At 46.5% G+C, this 21,161-nt stretch overlaps 1 protein-coding gene across 2 annotated transcripts in view; it reads left to right on the top strand.

Moving 5' to 3' along the window:
• Nucleotides 1-4,823, top strand: part of mtss1 (MTSS I-BAR domain containing 1) — a 67,450-nt gene extending 62,627 nt beyond the window's left edge. For both annotated transcript variants that reach the window (XM_036530545.1, XM_036530544.1), the window contains 2 exons: nt 517-543; nt 1,324-4,823. In XM_036530545.1, coding sequence (XP_036386438.1) covers nt 517-543; nt 1,324-2,243 — 947 coding nt within the window. In that variant the 3' untranslated portion in view covers nt 2,244-4,823. The remainder of the gene's footprint in view (nt 1-516; nt 544-1,323) is intronic.
• The last annotated feature ends 16,338 nt before the right edge of the window (nt 4,824-21,161 follow it).

The following is a 21,161-nucleotide window of genomic DNA, read 5'->3' as shown; positions in this document are numbered from 1 at the left end:
CGTTTCCTGAGAGCTGCATGGCTGTTTGCCTCTGTCCCTCTGAACCTCTGAACCTCAAACGCAGCATGTCTGTTAGCAAGAGCCCTGCCAGCCTGTGTGTCTGTACTCTCCGTCTGTCTGTACTCTGCCCTCCCAAGCACTGCCTGTCCCCTGACCACGCAGACAGCAGTGTCCACATCCCTTGCCTGCCCTGTGAAAAGTCTGTCTGTCCCTGTGTCTGTCCGTTTCCTTGCTCTTTTACACACTGGGCAATCCGCCTGTGCCTTCCCCTCATGGATGTTTGCTTTCAGGTGGTAGCTGCATATTGTCATCGTCATTGTCCTTGGCACACAAGCGAAAGTGCCCGTCACCAGATTACATCAGACGTCTGGTTTGTTTCGGACAAACATCACGCAGCTTTGATGTTGTTGGCCATTTCATTGACCGCCTGTAATCTATATGATATCTGCTCTCAAAAAAATGAGTGCTTTTTGGATTTTTTGTGTAAGTTAAATGTAATTCTATATTCTTTTTCAGCTGTAAAGAAAGAACCTCCTCTTTATGGTAGGTTTCTGTATATTATAGAATTTCACTTTTGTTTTCTCTTTTTCTTTTCTTGACAAATTCAATTGCCCGCCCATCCAAAGTGATAGTGTCACATCTGTGCTGTGAGTTCTTGCCATGAAAGAGTGTCCTTTGCTTGTTGACAGAGTGGCAAGAGTGGCAAACCCAGGAGTGTTTGAGTAGAGATTGTACGACTGTCTGCTCAGTGTGTGGGTTTGCTTTCATCAGCTGATAACAGGTCATTGTTCCCGGGTTTCCAGGCACGATGACTCAGACCTTATCAGCACTCTCTCTTCCTTCCTATGGGAGATGCTTTTAATGGTGCATATCTCATAAATTGCTTTACTTGTGCTTTCAATTAAATGTTAACTCAGAGAGCTGTTAAAAATAAGTTTGAGTGATTTCTGCTGATAAAAAGCCCCATTCATAAGCTGCTTTTTGTCATGGTAGACATGCTGGTTTTGGGGTCTAATGGTGCTCTTTAAATAGTTGTGAGGTTTATGTGTCCCACTATGAATTAATACGCTGCAGGCTGTTAAAAATGAACATGATGTACATATTGTGCAAACATTATTCCATTCAGCAGAAACTCCAGAATTCGTCTAATACAGAGAAATATTATTCAGTGTGAGCTCTGGTCATGTTTTCCACTCTGGGAACACCTTCTGTGTCGGCACAGTTTGTCCAGGCCGGTAAAAAGAGGCTTCTGTGCCAGTATTATGGCGGCTTCCAGGCCGTCCCCCCTGACGCGGCTTCTCCCTCTTCCTCCCCTCACCGCAGACTACGACTACATCTCCCTGCACGGGGGCGAGGAGGTGGTGCACGACCAGCCGGACTTCGACAAGTCCTCCACCATCCCCCGCAACAGCGACCTCAGCCTCAACTACCGCAAGATGTTCCAGAGCAAGCGCCCGGCCTCCACCGTCAGCCTGCTGGCCGACCCCGAGCCGCTGCTGCGCACGCCGCACGTGGCCACCATCCGCCGCAAGCCCTCCAGCAAGCCCAACTTCCGGCGGGGCACCATCAGCGGCGGGGTGCCCATCCCCATCAGCACCCCGCAGGTGCCCCTCAGGGCGCCCGCGCCCGGCCTGGGCGGCAGCGACGAGGCGGTGTGCCCCCCCCTGGCGGCGGCCGGGGGGGCCGGGGGCGGGCGCTCGGATCTGGCGCACCACAGGAACGCCCTGTGCGCCTCTACCCAAAGCCTGAGCGCCATGCCCTCGCCCTACTACTCCTTCATCCCGGGACAGCAGCCCCTGGGCAGCTCTGAGCACATCTACCACACCAAGCAGCAGCAGCAGCTGCAGCTACAACAGCAACAGCAGCAACTACAGGTACAGCAGCAGCAACAGCAGCTACAGAAACAACAGCAGTTACAGCTACAGCTACAACAGCAGCAGCTACAACAGCAGCAGTACCAGCAGCAGCAGACTGCGCAGCCTCCTGCGTACGTGCAGACGCAGACGCAGCACCTGCAGCTCCAGCAGCAGCTGCAGCCCCAGCCCCAGCAGCACGTCCTCTACAGCCCGACCGGAGGTACGGGCGTGGCCCCGGGCCCCGCCAGCGGCCCCCCGACCCCCGAGGATCCCGAGCCGTCGGGCGGAGGGGACATGCTGACCATGATCCGCCGAGGGGTGAAGCTGCGCAGGACTCTGACCAACGACCGCTCCGCGCCCCTCATCACCCCCAACCATCTCGACTGAGCCCCGTGGCTCACCCCCCCCTTTTACACCCAGGTCTCTCAGTCCCCCTCCCACCCCCCCCTTGCTTTTCGGAGCATCTCTCAGTCCGTATACATGCTTATGCCTTTTTTCACAAAAAGACGACCCAGACCATATTTCCAGCATCACTGTGCCGATGTGATCGACCGTGCTTCAACACCGCTCCGCATCGCTTGCAGAAACAGTGCCCCCGTTACGCAGCCCGCTGAGTAAAATCGCAGTTCAGTGGACGTGCTGTTGGCTATATCGAGCGCGGGACCTTTAAGCTAAGATATGTTTATATTGTTGTCGCAGAAGTAAAAAAAAAAAAAATGCCTTGCTTTACTTAGCACATAGTCTTAATATTACCTATGGTAAATTCTTTGGTCAAAGCAAATATAAAAAGACATTTGTATATATTAGCATAATTTTCGGAAAACTTTATTGTATTTTGTTTTATTAGATTACATTAGCACTGGCATCTTTTTTGTGTTCAGAAGAGTTGGGTGTCTATTTTTTTAAAGGACTACCGCAGAGTAATGTACGGTTGGGAAGAGTGCTGTTTCTGCCTCCCTCCTGGGTCAGCTTGATGTGGTATAGCCGGCAGAGATTTCACTGGGAGTGCTGGGAAATGGCTGTTGTAACAGAATCTGTCCGGGTGAAACGAGCAGAAGATGTGAGGAGTGGAAATGTGTGACTTTTGGGTCCAGCAGAACTGCTATCTGGTTACAGCCCAAAGCTTCTGCCAAGGTTGGTTCTCTTGGTAGGCTTGCCTTTTTTTTCCCCCCCTTTCTCTCATCAATCCTTAGCATGAACTGTCACTGTCATCTCTAGCTCGCAGTCTGGCCACACTAGTGCCCCTTTACAGGGTCATGCACTCTGCAGCTGATGGCAGCCTAACATTGCGTCTTCATAACGGCGGTATCCTGCACTGGTGAAGATGCCGGGCTAGCAAGGCCTTAGCCGTAGCCTTGGCTGCGTGGGAGTGCTTCTCTGCAGAGTGGAACTGCAGCACCGCTGGCTACTTACTGACACAATAGCACCATTGTGTGGGGAAGCTGTCCGATAGCACTGTTTTTCCTGCCGATACCCGGACGCCTGCACATGTGCGATTGACCCCACGCTCCGGCTCCGCTCCCCAGGCCTCTGCTTTAAGCGGTGACACATCACATTCCTCCTGTTCAAACAGGAAGGCAGGTAAATTCACTAGCCGTTCCTTTTGTTCTCACAGAGAAATCGGTCCTTTTATCTGGAATCTATTCAGAAGTAAAAGCCAAATGGTGCTGTTGTGGCCACAAAAAAGCAACATCTTGGTGAAAAATGTCAAATGTTCCCAGTTTTTTCAGATTTCCAAAGTGTTTTTTTTCCCAAAGGAGTGGGCGTATTTATTTTTGTTGCAGGTTGAATGTTTCAGTTATGAGTGTGCGTTATCACACTTGCTGTTCATACAGTTTTCAGTTTCAGGTTTATTGCTATATGTTTCCTCATGACAACTTCCTGATTTAACTTCTCAAAAAAAAAAAAAAAAATCTGAAAGCCTTGCTTCTCCATTGCCATTACTCATACATGGTCCTACGTGAACGGGTGGAAAAAAAAGGATCCTGCCAAAACCACAGAACATGCTCAAGAGTAACAGCTAAGTACTGAGTAGTGGGATAAGGAGACGTTGTACAGATGCAAAAAGACATTTATTCTACAGCTGGGTGGATGGTATTGTAAAACCTGAAACTGGATAGAACTGATCCTGTTGAGAAGCACGCTGTTGGTGGCAGTAATGTTTCAAGAACAAGGAGAGTCAGGTAGATTCCCATGAACACCTCTCAAAACCGGTGTTGAGAATATAAGATCAATATAAGATAAGATCAGAATATGAATGATATGAATGATACGGTTTTTATTTTCTCTTAAATTAAACATGTACAAAATGCTGTTTTTTTTGCTGTTTTAATGAAATATGAGACACGTAGCTTTTTGAGGACCTTTCCTTTCAAGTAAATAAAAATAATTTAATCTGATGATTGCTGTTATTTGTAAAGCGTTGCCCACGGTCTTGTAATCTGCATTGCTACTGGAGGTATTTCATGGCGAATTGCCTTAATTGTTTGTGTGGACCCAGAATCAGAAGAGGTTAGTGAGTCAGGATCTTCCTCGTTCCCTCCCAGTAAAGCGGGGGCGCGGCATACGGGACGTTCTGTCTCAGTGTTTCTTGCGTTCAGGTTCATTTTTAGGCTGCGACCCCCCTGTTTGTTGGCTGCCGGGTGTCTGAGGGAAGCTTGGGCGGAAATCCGACTTGCGGTCGCTCCTCTGCGCTCTTCCTCTTGCTGACTCTGCACATTCAGATGGGGGGGGGGACATGCTTTCGGGTCACTACAGCGTCCCCTCGAGTAAAGAGAGAGGGACAAAGCGCTCCCGTGAGTGCGGCGCGGGAGGAGAGGGGTGTCACCCGGTGCCACCGAGCGCGTGTAAGAACCGCGGGGTGCTCCGACGGGGCAGTGATCCCCCCCACCCCCCTGCGTGTGGTGCGCCTCCCTCTCGGGATGTTTCAGTGGCAGGAAGCAGGCGCCTGGCTCCCTGTCTGAAGCACCTCTTCTTCACGGGACAGAGTGTGAAAGCGCTGGGTTGTCTGAATGGGGGCAATAAACCTGAACCAAAGGGTTTTTCCTGGGCCTCTCCGAGGCTGTGCCGTGGCCTTCATTGCACACTCATCCTGTCTGATCTAATACTGTGTTGAATTCCTTAAAAAATTGGTTTGAACACATGGACCCTGCCCCACGGTAAGGGCAGGGCTGAAGGGCCGATAAAGCCCCAAAAGCTAGCTTATATACGGGCACAATTATGAGAAAGTACTTTATGTGTTATTAAATTAATGTATTAAAGGTTCATAAGCACATTTCCCAGTGGTGTCACGTCACTGACTTTGGGTTCATGTTGTTGATAGTTTTGCTTGGCAGCGTAGTTAGTCTGCACTTGGAGTGGGGAAGTCAGAATGTTGATAAATAACACACTTTCCCTTGTTACAGTTCCTAAGGGATAATGCTGGTTATGGAGTAAGCGATTGCAGTAATATGTTTTCTTCTTCAGTAGGAAAACCGCAGAGCTACCATGTTCTGCAGTTCATCTGTGTAGCCTGTTTCCAGACAGTAATATTGCTGATATGATGATATTAAAATAAGAATGTATAAGAATAATTTCTCCAAAAGAAAATCTTACACGGTGCCCCCAAATAGGATTTTTTGTTCATTTTTTTGTACAGTATTTTCTAAAATAAAGAAAGAAATGGGGGGGAAACGGTAGCTGCATTGAGCTTTTTTTTTTTTTCCAATGTTTTTCTTTTTGGTTTTGTCTTTCCTAGCGTAGGAAAATCTACAAGAAAGAGGATCATGTTATTATTTGAACAAAAAAAAAAAAACACAAGAACCTTACAATGCAGTGTGGTGTTGGGCTAATGTAGCCTGCAGTCTCGTGAGGCCCAGCTGGTCTGGGCTGCTCCTTGTCTTGTTCTCTGATTCCTCCACACCCGCTCGCCCTCCTCTGACCGCTTTGTGTTTCTCGCCCCCCCCCCCACCTTCTTTTGTCCCCCTGGGTCACCGGCGTGGATGCGGCGGCCTCGCACCTGCCGCTCCGAACGCATTGAATGTCTGTTTGCCCACCGCGCAGTGGTGCATTGTGGGTCTCGCGGCTCCCCCCCACTCCGCTCATGTTCCCAGCTCTGTTCGTGCTGCTACGGCGGTCTGTGTCGATCTTGCTTTTGTCTAGGATTGGCTTACACCTCATCACACCCCCCCACCCCCCCCAGGCTTTTACAGGAATATCAGGTGGCTGTCGAGGGCAGTTCTCTGGGGAACTCTATTTTTTTTTTGGTCTTTGTTGTTCTTTTCCAGTGTGAAAGGTAATTGTACATCACTGGTGCCCAGCGTCGATCCCCCACGACCCTCAGAGAGGGTGAGTGAGGCTTCAGCACCATCAGAAGCCCTGTTCCTGCTCCAGTAGCACACATTTGCAGAGGTTCCACTCTTCTCCCCTGTACTGTTCAGTGTTTGTTTTTTTTATGACTCGGTTCAGAGAACTTTTTGTCTTATTTATTGCGTTTTGTTCAAACAAGAGCGTAGAGAAAGTAGTGTGTTCTGTCTCCGCCCTGTGTACGGGCGCTCGGTTTGGGAACATAAGTGTAAACGGGAGGGTGAAACTGGTCACTGAGAATGTGGGATTGTCGGGATTCGCGAAAGGCAAATAATGGCAGATGGCAAAAGTTGCCTAATCTCCTGGGCAAACCCTGCCGGTCACACTGAGGGAGGCTGGCTGACTGGCGCTCCCGTTTGAAATGTTAATGTTTATTTTTGAAACACACACCCCCCCACCCCCTTTTTCTTTTTTGTTCAGAACTGATACTATTATGCTTGATTGTGGATGTTGAAAGTGTATATATGTATATGTTCATTTCCACGCTCTCTGTAACATCAGAAAGAGGTGAGAAAAGTTCATTGTGTTCCTGGGTACCCATACCGATGCGCTCCTTCACTGCGCTTGCCTTGGTTTCACTGGGGCCTGCTTCATTTCTGTTGTATCTGTCCTGCTCTGTAAGGGAGTTGATCTCTCATTGTAAATCTTCATTGTACATTGCGAAAAAAGAAAAAAAAAAAGTTCAAATTTTGTCTGTGTAGTAAAGCTAACGCCTTAAAATGAAAAAGGAATGTGGGTTTCAAAATACAACAGGGTGAAAAAAAAAATGATTTATTGTTTTTGCTTTTTATTTCCACAAGTAAAGTGACTTTATTCCAAAAAGCCATGTCTTTTTGTTATCCTGATCATTATGCTGTGTTATAACAGTGTGTATTTCATACAGCACTTTCAGAATAGTCTGGACACAAGTGGGTTAATTTTCTTGAACAGTCAACTGATAGTCATGTATTTATTTACAGATGATTAACTGACCTTCTCAACAACGTTTATTTTCAAGGGAGTTTAATTATTTGTTCATGCATCGTGACTCAGCAGTGAAAAAGCTTGTCACACTGATGCTACATTGACATCGCTGCTTATAAAAGGATGGTGATCTCATCTGGCCTAAATTCCAGATTACAAGGTGATTGCACTACTGGGTGAGTCATTCTGCATTCTTACTCTTCACCACAAGGTGGCGCCCGCACCTCTATGTTCCTGACCACAGCACAGTGTCAAGCACTTTCGAAAGGCAGGGTTTAGTACTGGAAAATCAACAGAGGCAGAACCAAACTGGTACATGGATTTGTGTTTTAGCGCTTCACCTAGTGTTTTAACCTTAAATAGGTCAGTTTAATGACAACAATGAAAAGTTTGTTCACGGTAAATGAAACTTCTCCAACTTATGCCTGATGTAAAACTTGGGGTTTTAAATATTTTTTTTTCTTCAACTTTCCACTCTTACGAGTTCTTTCCATTCTGGGAGCCGCTACTGCACCAGAAGCCGTGTAAAGCCTGCAGCCTCTGGGGACCTGGAAGGAGGGATTGGGTTAACAGGACCGCGGTGATTCCGGCCCTGGCGGTGGGTGACTCACTCCACAGTCATCCCTTTGATGCGGCAGCCCGTTGAGTCATTTCCAGAACGGCCGGCTGATCCAGTGACTGGTCACGCTGCTCCCTCTCTCTCCTTCGCCACACACACGCGCAGCCCGCTACCACGGGCCCCGAACTTTGCTCCACTTTCCGGCTCCGGTGGAAATCGAATCCCTCTGGGAAGTAGTATCATATCCTCTACGCTGAGACACGCGCTTTATTGTACAACTCGAATAACACACCCCCCCGGGACCATTTGGGAATCTGCAGTTCAATGAATTAACTGTTTCAGGCCACCAGATAGCATAATGTTTCTTCTCATGCACCACTGTTACTGTCTGGGTGATGCTACACAGTGGCTTCTCATTCACTGCACTTCAGACTCCGTCACCCAGGATGACTAATATTGATTATATTTTGAGTATTATCTATGTATACAGTAATAAGGAAGTTGTGATTATGGGTTAAGTGTTGTGTTAATTCTCTTATTATTCGTGCTTGGCACCTTCAGTTGCCGGAAAGTGCCTGAGTGCAAGGAAGCGCTGTGTTAGCGGCTACGTTTGAGCTTGCAGCTCGTCCGCTTGCCGGCATTTCAGTTTTGCAGCCTTCGCGCTGGTTCTCTGGTGGTGTGATGTCTGTGTTCCTGTCACATCGGTGTGGTAAAGCTGGCATCTCCGCTGTGACATTCTCACATGTGAATGTGTCCCTCCAGCCAGTAAGTGATGCTAGAGCTATGTTGCCAGGAGATTTGGATTGGTTTGATTTGTGTGGGAGGTAAGCAAGTCTCCCTTGTGTTGGTACACAGACAGAAAGCTCTTCGTATAATTAACAGTAGCTGAATTCGCAATTTTGTATTAGTCAGAATCCATGAAGCAAATCAGAAGTCATGGGAAAAAATGTGACCGCATACAATAAGATATTTATGTAAAAATTTTAACATAATGTATAAACTATTTCCGGTTCCACCAGAGGCCAAACACTATAGATCCAGGGATTACATTACCGCATTTGCTTAGAAGATGATTCATGGGAAGATTTGCAAAGCTAGAAGGAGAGTTTTGCATATCCATAGTCATCCTTCTCTGAAGTGGTTGCGGTCCGGTACCTTGCTGAAGGGTACGGCAGTGGTGCACAGTCTCATCAGCCTGGACCAGTTTTTCAGAGATTATTATACAATGGCAGGTTCCCACCAGCAGCCCTCCTCAGCTGCTGCCTGACCCCGCCGACCCCACGGCTACGTGCGTGAGGGCAGAAAGTTCCCCCTCAGACAAACTGTCACATGATCACAGCTTTGTCTGCATAGAGGAGTGAATGGGTCAGCTTTATACCTTCTGCAATAGACAGGATCTCCACGAGCTGCTCTACACTGACGTTCCAGAGAAGTATAAGTATGTCACTCATATAAGCCTTTACAGTAATCTCTACCATGGGAAGAGCCCAAGGGCACTGAGTTCACACCTTGTTCTCGTGGGCCACGTTATGCAACAGTCCATGCAGAGTTTTTTTTGAAGTCAAATGAGCTTGTGTTTGATATTTAGAGTACAGCATGTCGAGATGGTATAGATTACGAGCAGAAAACCTGTATTTGCAGTCTTACTCTTACAAGCTTACATGAATGTTATGCAAAATGTTGGATGTGTCCCAACCTCATCTTTCACCAGATTCCAGCTGTTAATGGTACTGTTGAGGAGCAGTGTTCACAGTCAGGGTCACTTTACAAATATGGGAACATGACTCCTCAGCAGATCAAAGGTACTCTGTCTCTTTGGAGTCTCTGAGTGCTTCCAAACACAATTTATGTTGTACATGTTCCATTTCAAAGAAGTTAGTTTGAAAATCATGGTAATAATGTACTCCGTTCTGCAGTTGCCAGATGAATTGAAGGACATATTTTCGTAAGCTAGGGTATGCTGTGTGCACACCTGACATTTCCAGAGAGTGAAATCTGTGCTCCTCCATACAAGTGAATGCATAAACAAATGAATAGATGAGTAGCCTCCGCTAAGATGTGGTTTACTCTAGACTAAACACACAAGGAACTGTGGTCATCGGCTTCGAAAGAGTCCTGTTCATAGCCCAGTCATATTTATGTACGATTGTGACCGACGGGAAGGTGAATGATGCTCTCCAAATGAACTCAGCAGGGACGAGGTAGAGGGAAAAACCGACCTCAACTGCTTTTTGTCATTACCTGTTTTTTTTTCTTTTCTTTTCTTTTCAGCAAGGTTAATTTGTTAACTGCCTCTGTGGGTGGTGGGTGCAGAGGTAATCCAGAAGCAGACTCTTCACTCGGTCTGTAATGGGCTCTGGCGGCAGCTGTGATTTGTAAGGGAACAAGGAGAGCATGGTGACTCTGCCCGGCGGTGACCAATGAGCACGCGGGTGACCTTGTTCCCTTAGCGATGAGAGAGGAGGAAAAAGTGAGCGAAACCGAAGAGGACATAAAGCATCCGAGCTAAAACAGTCAGCGAGCGAGCGTCGGCAGGGGAAACAAAACATTATCTCACCGGCTTTGATATGATCAGCTGGGTGCTTGAGTCAGGACTCGGGCTGTGCCAAGGCACTAGCGATGTTTGGCAGGTGATCAGAAAGCCATCGGAGACACGCTGCGTAACCCCCCACGTAGCCGCCAATCACGCAGAACAATCAACCAGGAAAAACTGCAGTGTTTAAACGAAAAAGTAAAACCAATCAGTTTATGTGTATAGATGAAGGGACAGTCTTCTGGAGATGTTTCTGGGTTTTTTTTCCGTCTGAGCTGTTGATTACAGTATATCAACAGTTACGCTAAATTAATGGAGGTTATTTTGAATGGGTGAGCACTACACACTACGTGACTACACTGAGCACAGCGCTGTGTTATGGGGGGACGTCACATGGTTGTGAATGAGGGTTAACTACTAGACTGACCACAAAAGAGGATGCTTTTTTTTTTTTTTTTCACGATTTACAGCACGCGATCTCTCACTCACCAGACACACATGCTGAGCACACAGACACAGTGAATTTGACTTCCCATTACTCATGTCTGCATTACATTTGAATTAATCAAAAGCAGGCCATCATTGAGGATTTGAATTTGAATGGTGATATGAATACTATCCTTCCCTTTACTGTTTTTTGCATTTCCAACTGACGTGAGGGCCAAAGTAGATTGTAGACCAATAGCACTGCTTGTTACATTCCATATTGTAGTTCTAGAATATGGAATAGATTTGCCTGGGTTTCAGAAACTGTCGGTGTAGCTTAAAACCCTTAGACAAACACTCCTGGACTTCAGACAGTTAGCCCCCTACCTATAGATTACAGTAGATAAAGCAAGTTATTTTATTTTCTCAACTAAGTTACAGTGTTTCATATACTCTCTAACTGAAATGGCGAGCTTAGTTGGGCCGAATGGCCTGTTCTCGTCATAATATGTTCTTATGTTCTTATGAATACCGCAGTGACACACACGTATACACGTGGAAAGTGTAAGAGTTGTAAAAACTGCATCATTGGTGAGGCTTTCATCGAGTGAAATGAAATATATCGAGTGTTTTCTTTCTTTGTCTGCATTCAGCACAAATGGGGCCAGCAGTGGTTTCAGGCCCTTTCAAAGTGAGAGTGAAGTAAACAAAAGCAGCTCTCTGTCACAGCTTTTCCCGCCAATACGCAGCCTGCTCTGACCACTTTTTTTTTTTCTTCTCCTTTTTTTAAACTGTGGTACCCGTGGTAACTGGCACCTTGCTGTCAACAGAGACACATGAAGCGTGTCCTACTTGACACGGAGCTCAAAGTACAGTACATTTAATCTGGTGTAATGAGGCTTGTCAGGTCACTGTGAGGCACGGAGCCATTGTGCTACACCTTAACAGCTCAGTTCAAAGGCTCCGCCGCACTTCACCCGGACAATAAACAATGGCGCTAACTATTCAGAAGTTATATCATAAATGCCTGCTGTCCAGGCCTGGGCAGGTGAAGCGTATAGTTTTCAGCACAAAGCACAGTGCTCGTATTCACCTGAGTCACCTGCCCTGTGGTGATCTCCTTTCCTGTAGTGCATTGTGGGAGGAAACAAAGCTTTCTTCAAGGTGATACTCCGGTGCGGTGGAGGGTTTTGTTGTTGGTGAAGCTCGCTGTGAGCAAAGCAGGCACTGTAGCAACAGATTAGTCTTGGCCAAAGGGGAACATTAGTCTTGACTCAAGGCTTTTGTTTCCAGTGATGCTAAAAATACCCACCTCAGAAGTGACGATGATAGCTCAATAAAAATCTAGTCCAGTATGTGGATAATTATAAGCAGCCTATATGATGTCAGCACAGTTTCTTCCCCCAACCACTAGATGCCGTCGTTGTGTTAGCATCCTGTTGTACCACTGTGTTTCTCTGCTTAAAGTCAGCAGCATACAGTCTACTGTATGCATGTGACCTATCACCCAAACCCAGAGCACACACACCTCTTCAGACCAGAGACCTGTTAAGGTGTGCTATTGGCAATGGGACAGGCTTGATGGGAGGTTTGTACATCGACATTTAATGTCTTAAGATCAAATAAACCATCTCATCAATGATCTCTCTCGCCTTGTCTCTCTCTCCCTTTGAGTGTATGGCTATGAGTGTATGTCCTGATTGATATTTCTGGTTTTTAACAAAGCTCCTCACATGACTGGCAGCTAAAGAGATTTTTCAGATCACGTAAGTACAGGAGACAGAAGAATTACTGCTCAGGTCTGGGGACGCAGCATAGGCACGGTGTGATACAGTGCTCCTATTCTTTCCTGCCTGAGTAAATTTTTGATTCTGTAATCAGGCCAGCGTTATCTCGCTCCAGTTTTCCACCTTGAGACCAAAAGGGGACCGTGTTTGGTCACACCCGCAGCGCTGGCCTCACTGACCTTTTGTTCCTGCCGTGCCGGCAGCAGCAGGAGAAAGCCCGCGAAGAGCCAGCCAATGGGAGCGCGGCTCACAGAGCTAGCAGCTGGGTGAGAATTCCTGCATGCCGTACAGTTCTGACAAAGGGAGGGACTGTTCCCGCCAGAGCTATGCAAATCTCTGGATGGCTGCCAGGCCCACATTCTTCCAAGCGACTCCCTCACAGGAGAGAGAGAGAGAGAGAAAACTGTTAACTCTAGCGTACCCAGCAAAAACTTCAGCCTCCTGTTTCCCGGCTTTTGTTCATTGTACAAAGAGCTGGGAAGACATCGAGTTCCTCATGCAGTTGGGATTATTGTGGCAGAGAAGTAAATTGGCGGGCAAATCATTCAATGCAGTTTTTTTTTTTTTCAACGGTAATTTGTTTCCGAACCAGCTGCCCGGCAATAGCAACAATACCCATCATTGCCTTAAATGCTGGCCAGTAGATTGCCATTAACCGCCGGAACGTGTACAGGCACAAGGCTGGACAACCGCGTAAGGAGGAAGCGATCAGGGTGGAAATCGCCAATGCGCTCCAGCGGGGCGAATTCACCTCTGCCGCTCCGCATGGGTAATTAAATGAAAACACAGGATGAGCTAGTGTCATCAGCTCTGCTGGTATTCTGCTCTGGTGGGCCGAAGGTCAATGGCTTGTGATTCCTTGAGTGGTTGTGAGAAGTAACGTTGCTTCCCTAGGACCCAGGGCCGGATTGGCAGTAGGCGATCGTTATCTAAACCCTGCAAGTTTGAAGCTGTCCCCCCTCTCTCCCTTAAATGCCTCGGCGGAATTCTAACCAGCCTGACGGCACGTGAGGCTGTGCAGGTGTGGCAGGGACCCAGGGCCTGAGAGAGGGGAGAAAGGGGGGTAGGTGCTCTGCTGTGACCGAGTCTCAGTAACCCCTCTGCAAGTTCAGCCTTCGGAAGGAGGCGGGGGACCACGACTGAGCCTGACGGAAGCTTCCGGCGGAAGACGACTATTGTAGGACGGGAAAAGATGGGAACTGCAGCTTGCACTTCCACCTCACAGAGAGCGAGAGAGAGAGAGGAAGTGGGAGAGAGAGGGAGAGAGGCAGGGCTGCTCGGCACTGGTGGCGTGGCACTTTAAACACAGATGTTGGCGGCGTGGCGGTACAAACGCCCATTTAGGATCACCCGCAGATGCAAAAAGGCTCTTCTAATTTCACAGCGGTGCCTTCTCAGGTTTTAATGAGCAGTTTGCGCGCACGTTCGCACCTCCCACCTCGTCGGCCCACTCGGAGACGGCGCTGCAAAGGGCATGTGGTACCCTTAACCCCGGTCTACTGACAACCTCTGTTGACCCCAGAGTGATTTTAAGGATGTAACTTCAGTAGCCTTTAAAAAAACCACTGTGAGTGAATAAGTGTAACAAAAATAGGGGTGTAGCATACCTTGAACAGGGTACAGAGCACTAAGTGGTGAGAATATGAACTGAGTACTTCCTGCATTTGGAGCTGTCAGCACAGAATACAGTTTGTCTGTGTTTCAGCGGGAGCACAGCTGTGGCTGATTCACGCCGCTGACAGCAGAGGGCTGCAGGCCTCCAGCGCCAGGCTGGAGGGAGTCAGACTCTCCCAGATGGGCAGGGAAGGGGGAGCTGGAAGTGACGGAGAGCTCCCGCGGGAGAACCGTGAACTCCAGCTGGCCGCCGCCGCCGCTGCTGCCGCTGCCGTGGTGGGCGTCCGCTCCACTGCACCGGCTCACTCACTTCCTGCATGAGCCCTGGCCCCGTGTGGGGTTGGGGGAGGGAGTCAGGCCCGGCCCCTACCAGGAAACTCCTGTGAGTGTGAGTCAGAAACCTCAGACGCCCCCTGGCCCCCCCTCCTCCCTGGGTTCCATGTTCGCGGTTCGCTGACAGGCGGCTCCCCGTGCGGGCTGTGATTAAGTGCCATTTCCTGCGATTTCTGAAAGCAGGGAGAGGAGCGAGGAGCCCCCACACGCGGTGGTTTAAAGAGACCCCCCCACTCGTACCCGTGTCCGTAGTGTTCCTTCACACATGCAGGGTGAAGGGTATTGTTTCCTTCCCTCTTAGAGTGCGAATCTTAAAGGAAAACGCCATTGCCAAAAATAACACCAGATTATATTTACCAGTTAGCACCTACCTTTATCAGATATTATTATTTGGTGGCAGTGTAGCACAGTGGTACAGAGCCATGCTTATAACCAAAATGCTGATTCGACCCCCCGCTGAGGCACTGCTGCTGTACCCTTGGGCAAGGTACTTAAATGATTTAATTCACTGAACAGACACCTTTATGCAAGGCAAACTCCAAAGCTCATCTTTTTGCTTCATTTAAATGTACAGCTTGATATTTCCTGAAGCAAAGGACCTTGCCTAATGTCCCCACAAGGGAACCTGCAACCACGAGATAACAACCCCTGTTCCTTAACTACCATAACAGTACTGTCACAATAAGGATAGCATAATCACTACCCCTGGCAGAGAACCCATTTTCCTCTTCCATGGCAATATTTGTATGTTTCTGTTCATACATGTGTGATTTGCATTAGGCTGCAGGTTATTTCATTGTTCATGTGTGTGGTCTGCCTTTCAGTCTATGCATATAGACCCCCCTGATGCAAGCCTAACTGGCATTTTGGCATTGACAATGATTGTAAGAAACTCTGGATAAGAGTGTCTGCTGAATAAATATAATGTAATGTAAATTTTAAAAATGTCCATAGTGCCCATTCTGGAGTTGTACAGATCATCTCTATTGCATTCATGCAAGTCTTGTGCAGTGATTCACGCACCATCAATCTTTCTTGAAGGATAAATAATGACAAAAACTGACTGGGTAGCATTTCCCATCCAGTGATGAGACGCACGTATTCTACATGGAACGTGTTTATTTTGTTGTGTTGTAATTGTTGTATTGTTGGAATGTATCAAAGAAAACCCACTCTGCTGTTTTAATGGGGAGCACCATGGGAGAGGACTTGTTTTTCAGGCAAGGCTGATGAACAACAGATAAAGCAGTGGGAACAGCAGAACTTCAGTGGGAGTGTCCCAGACACAGATTCACTAATAGAGTCCAGAACAGGCCAGATATGAAGACAAGAAAAGCCCCTCTGTCATTGTCACGCAGCCCTTGGAGTCTGTAGTACTTGGTAATCAGCGGTCTATCTTTGTTGTAACACTGACCTTGCCACTCTTCCGTGACCCAGGCCCTGCTCCGCACTGCACGGTCTGTCTCCTGTGTCTGCCAGCTGCCTGCGGATCGCACATTCCACTGATCTTCAGTATCAGCCACCTCACAGTATCCTCACACCTCTCACACGCTCAGAGCGGGAAAAAGGTTTCCTTCGCTCGCAGTGATGAGACTCGCAGGAATGTATGTTGCATGCGGGACTCTGAGGCATGTTGCTGATTCACACCGTTACAAAGGCGAACCGGACTGCCTTATTGATGATAAAGCGCTGACTGGCTGCCTCTCGTAAGTCAGGACGACCGGTGAATCACGGACGCGCGGGGCAGACGCGGGTCCCGCGACAGCTGAGTGCCGGGACTGAGGCGGGAAAAGTGGCCGTTCGATTGTTGCCGTGCCAGCCGCCGGGCACATGCCATCTGTGGGGGCGCCAGTCCTCCACTGTGCCACACAGGCAGAGCACAAAAGAGCTGGCCCTGTTTGGAGTACGATAACGGCCGGTTAAACATTAATGCTTTCTCAGAGGAGTAACAGCGAGCTAACTGCCCAGACCGCCACCTGCAGCCTTGGAGCATTCTGATAGGTCCTCAGAGTTCTGCCTTTATGCACCTGTTCTGTGTGCCTGTTCCTGTTGACATTTTTTTTTTTTCCAGTGAGCGACAAAAAAAAAAAAAAAAAAAAAAAAGACAACTTATCAGCTCGCACCCTTATCAACACAGGAACTGAAGCATGTGTGCAGGGGCTGTGTAGGCATTGATATAAGGGATGAGATAAAGAAACAATGAGAAGGAGGCGATCTGGAGAATGTGGGGTAATGTAAAAGCTGTGGTTAAACAAACCCTTTGCATACACTTGCGCCTTGCGCCCCCCCCCCCCCCGGTGTTACAATCTGGTGAGGTGGTGAATTTGTCTTTATGGGTCTGGTTTACGACACGGAGTGCCATTGTGGAGCAAACGCACACACTCTGTGTTTGCTGACAGTGTCATCCATCTGTGTTTAAGTGGGGTTGTAGTAGTTACTCTGAAAGAAGGCACATGAACATCACCCGGATGTCCTGGGCGCTCATGGGCTTCGGAAAGGAGAGAACTCATTGCTAAAACAGGTTTTTTTTTCTCATCAGAGCCTTTTAAAGTTCCTTGGCAGACTTCAACTATGTGGCATGAAACAGCTGTTTAGTATTGCGAACAAGTCGGTGAAATATCGGTGCTAATACACACCGGGTAGCTTCATCTATGAGTATCTCAAATGTTCTTAGCCCTCTGTTGACAGCTAAGCTTTTGGTCAAAATTGACCGGGCTTAATCAAAGAGATTTATTGATATCGATAAACCATGGTTTAATAAACAGGTTAAATATTGTAACATGTAAAGTTGTTAACTGGGATCTTAATGATAACCCACCCACACAAACACATCACCTCCCAGTTTATTGTGCCCTTCATGTCCATTGTTGTTGCTCCAGTGGGAGTTCAGGAGGTTAATTGATAGGCGGCTGGGTTACTACATTACATTATCGTCATTTAGTAGGTGCTTTTATCCAGAGCGATTTACATAGGTTACACTTTCACATGTTATCACGTTTATACAGCTGGATATTTACTGAGGCAATTGTGGGTTAAATACCTTGCCCAAGGGCACAACAGCAGCGACCCAGCGGGGAATCGAACTAACAACCTTTTGGTTGTGAGCTCTGCTGCGCACCACTACACCACACTCCTGTCCTATTAGGGAAAGAGTTTGTGTGCACTTTATAATAATTACTGATATAATAATCAACTGCAAAACACTGAATCATCCCTGTACTACTGCTGTTTACATACTCTGAAATCCACTTAGACAATTATTTTAGGCTTACTCACAACATGCAGTGCTATTCAACTGAAGACAATGGCACATAATAAGCAAACGACTGTTTAGAATTTGAATGCAGTGAGTCTTTTATCTTTCAGTTAGTACAGTACCACATACTGCGTAAAATATTTTGAGAAAAACGTTGTGCACTTTAGCTAAGTGCCGGGATGCCAGCAAACACAGCAAAAAAAGCCCTTCCTGCTGATGAGAAACACCATTGTACTAAAGTTTTCTTAAAACCAGTAAAAAAGGATAAAACAGAAATTGTCTGAAAAGTCAGAGAGAGTATCGTGAAGAACAGAGGAGACTGAAAACAAATGCAAATAAAAAAGGCATTATTATGAGACAGAAAGTCAAAAAAGAATTAGTCAGACTCAAGGCTTGAAAGAATTAAGTTAAGGACACAGACTGCATCATGTGCATCATGGTATTGTAGCCTAGGCCATTTTATTATTTTCACTGGAGTTGATAAAAGATTGTGTAAGAAGATTGTGATTTCAAATATGTGTTGTTCCATGTTTGAACAATTTAGCTAAGGACAGTTCTAAATTAAAGTAAAAAATATATTCTTTAAAGTATAAATATAAATATGGTGTAAATATTTATTTTATTCAGTGTTTTAACTGCTTTTAAGAATGAAGCTTATATAAGAGTCTTCCACGATGGGTGTGCAATGTAGTATGTGCTGGAGTGTTTCAATACGTGTGCACATACGTGTGAACTCTCTGTGGTTTACCTTCACATAACCAGATTCAAGCTCTGACAGCAAATTAAAATATTTATATTTATACATAATTTAATCTTTTAAATTCATAAGAAATACTGAACTTGTCAGTAGACCTGCAAGCTAGCTTGGTAAGTACCCAGACAGATAGACAGACAGACAGACAGATAAACAGATAGATAGATAGATAGATAGATAGCGCAGGTTAAAAGCGCAGACAGAAGTTAAGTTGGAGGTAGGGTCACTATTCATTTGTTAACTTCAACTTCAACTTCTTTTGGGTAACTCGAAATAATTATGGACTTTGACCACTCATACAACAAGACACCTGTTGGGTGTGGGGTCAAAGTCCCTAATTACCCAGGAGGGTCACAGGGTTGAATGAATTTCCAGTGACATCACCTTCAGCCTGGTTACTGTGCTGCACAGGACACAGTGAAGCCAGGCCAATGTGCTCTGTCAGCACATAGATCAAGCTGCAAGGAGGCGGCTTGAAAGAGCAAAAAATTTCCCTGCCAACAGTTCCTTCTCTAGACCTATGTAATGTCTCTCACTATCTCTGTGGCAGACTGACTCACTTTTTCACATTGAGACGTTTTATCTGCTTCAGAAATCCTTTTCAGTCAACTGAGAAAACGGTAAAAGATTCTCTGTCTTCACAAAACTCAAAACACACAGCTGTGTGTGTGCATGTGTGTGCGCATGCGTGTGTGTGTTGTGTGTGTGTGTGTGTGTGTGCACTAGTGTGTGTGTATATGTGCGTGTGTGTGTGTGTGTGTGCGTGTGTGTGTGTGTGTGTGTGTGTGTGTGTGTGTGTTTGTGTGTGTGTGTGCGCATGCGTGTGCGCGAATGTTTACATGCATGTACGTGTGTGTGTGTGCGCCTGAGATCCTTAGGAAATCACTGCACTGTGTATAACCCACAGTCCTGACAGAGGCCAAATTTACAACTCCTAGAAACAGAGATGCCCAAAATCCTCAAGCCTGTTTCTCAGTAAGCTGAAATATCATCTCACAGCAAAGAGTCCTGCTTTGACCTTTTTGTGCCCCCTTAAAATATATGTCCACTTACTGACGCCCACTGTTTCCCTGAAACTTCGCATTGTGGCCTACACCATGATAAGTCATTCACATAGTAGGCTGTATGGGTGGTCAGCAATGCTTTGGGGCACTTTTTGCTTCTGAGCAGTTCATTAGCCCTTGTGAGATTGCCTAAATAGGACAGGGGTCACCATTGCATATCCTTTTCCAACACATTTACACACAAAGCCCCTTAACATTTGGCTCCATCAGTCATTTTGATTTGTTGGAAGTAATACAGAGGGTAAATAAAGAGCTTATGTGTATATGGTTATTTGTTTTGTGCCTCCTTTACTAAATAATTGGTGTTTGAATTAATGACAAAACAGATTGTTGAGAGCTTGGGTTTAACAAAGAGGGTTTCATGGACTGTGAAAATGTGTTCCTTTCTTAACGGTAAGTGCAATTGTGTGTGGGAACTGTGGAAAACAGATGGTCTATGTAATGCCATTCCTTTCCTAAATTCACTCCATTATTAATACAGAGCAGTGTGTCATATGATATCATATGTGTTATATTTGGGATTTCCATATTTGCATTGTTCTGCCAAATTCTACTCAAATAGAAATACTCCAGGACTCATGATTATTGAAATATAGTACAAATACCGTATTTTACCTCAACCATAAAATACAGTCTACAACAATAATTTGTTCATAGGTCAATACTTGTGCTGTATGTGTGCATGTTGCTATGATGCAGTACGTGGGAAAGTGTTTGCCAAATATCGTGAGTGTCATAGTGGTCTGTTTCTTATTTTTGTTATTTTTTCCAAGGCTTAGTCTGAAAAAATATGATTTACATGAATCTTTATACTAACTGTGCTCTGCGTGCACAGAAGTACCGCCCGGTCTCCCTCGTCCCTCTCCTCCCCACAACCCTATAATGTGCTGTTTTTAATCAATCCCTTTTCCCCACACAGAATGACTTATATGGCCAAAAGCAGTCTGGCTTCAAGGCTCTCTCTACTGGCTCTTCTCTCCTCTGCAGATGCTGTCGACACCGCAAGGACTGCCTCCTGGTCTGCAGTCCTGATTCTGTGAGACCGGTCTGTGGATCAGCAACACAATAAAACGCCATGTCCTCCTTTCTAGTCCAACAGTGGTGGGTATCTTGATCAATACTCTTAGCTGGATCTGATAATACTTCTCCAGGTGCTCCTACCAAGTAACGGGGAGAGGGGCTGCATCAGCCCCTTCTAACCTGTCAACAGGAGTCCCCCAGGGGTCTGTGCTCGGCCCCCTTTTATTGTCATTGCAAAAAGCCTCCAGTAGAAGCCACACCATCTACTGTCACAAACTGAAGACCCACTTCTTCATACTGCACCTCAATCCCCTATCAAAGCTTGAGCTCTCCTCTCTTTTGTGTAATATTACTGTATGTTGCATTTAACTTGTGTATTTAACTATGTATTGAAGCATGTATTGTTAGGCCTGTTAGGCACTGATGTCTGTTGAAGCTATTTCAGTATGGTCCTGTAGTTATAGTCTCTCATGCCACTTTATTTCCTGCACGTACTCACACTTTGCAAGTTGCTCTGTATAAGAGTGTCTGCTTAATGACAAAAAATGTAAATGTTATGCAGAGTTATCACCATCCATATCTGGGTCATGACATCCTTAGAGATGAATGATGCCAGCAGCCATACCACAGTTTCTGTCTGCTCCCTATTGAC

This window comes from Megalops cyprinoides, chromosome 6, assembly GCF_013368585.1.
Source record: "Megalops cyprinoides isolate fMegCyp1 chromosome 6, fMegCyp1.pri, whole genome shotgun sequence".
In the NCBI taxonomy this organism is placed as follows: Eukaryota; Metazoa; Chordata; class Actinopteri; order Elopiformes; family Megalopidae; genus Megalops; species Megalops cyprinoides.
The sequence above is the reverse complement of the archived record's forward strand: the minus strand, read 5'-3'. Positions and strand labels throughout refer to the sequence as shown.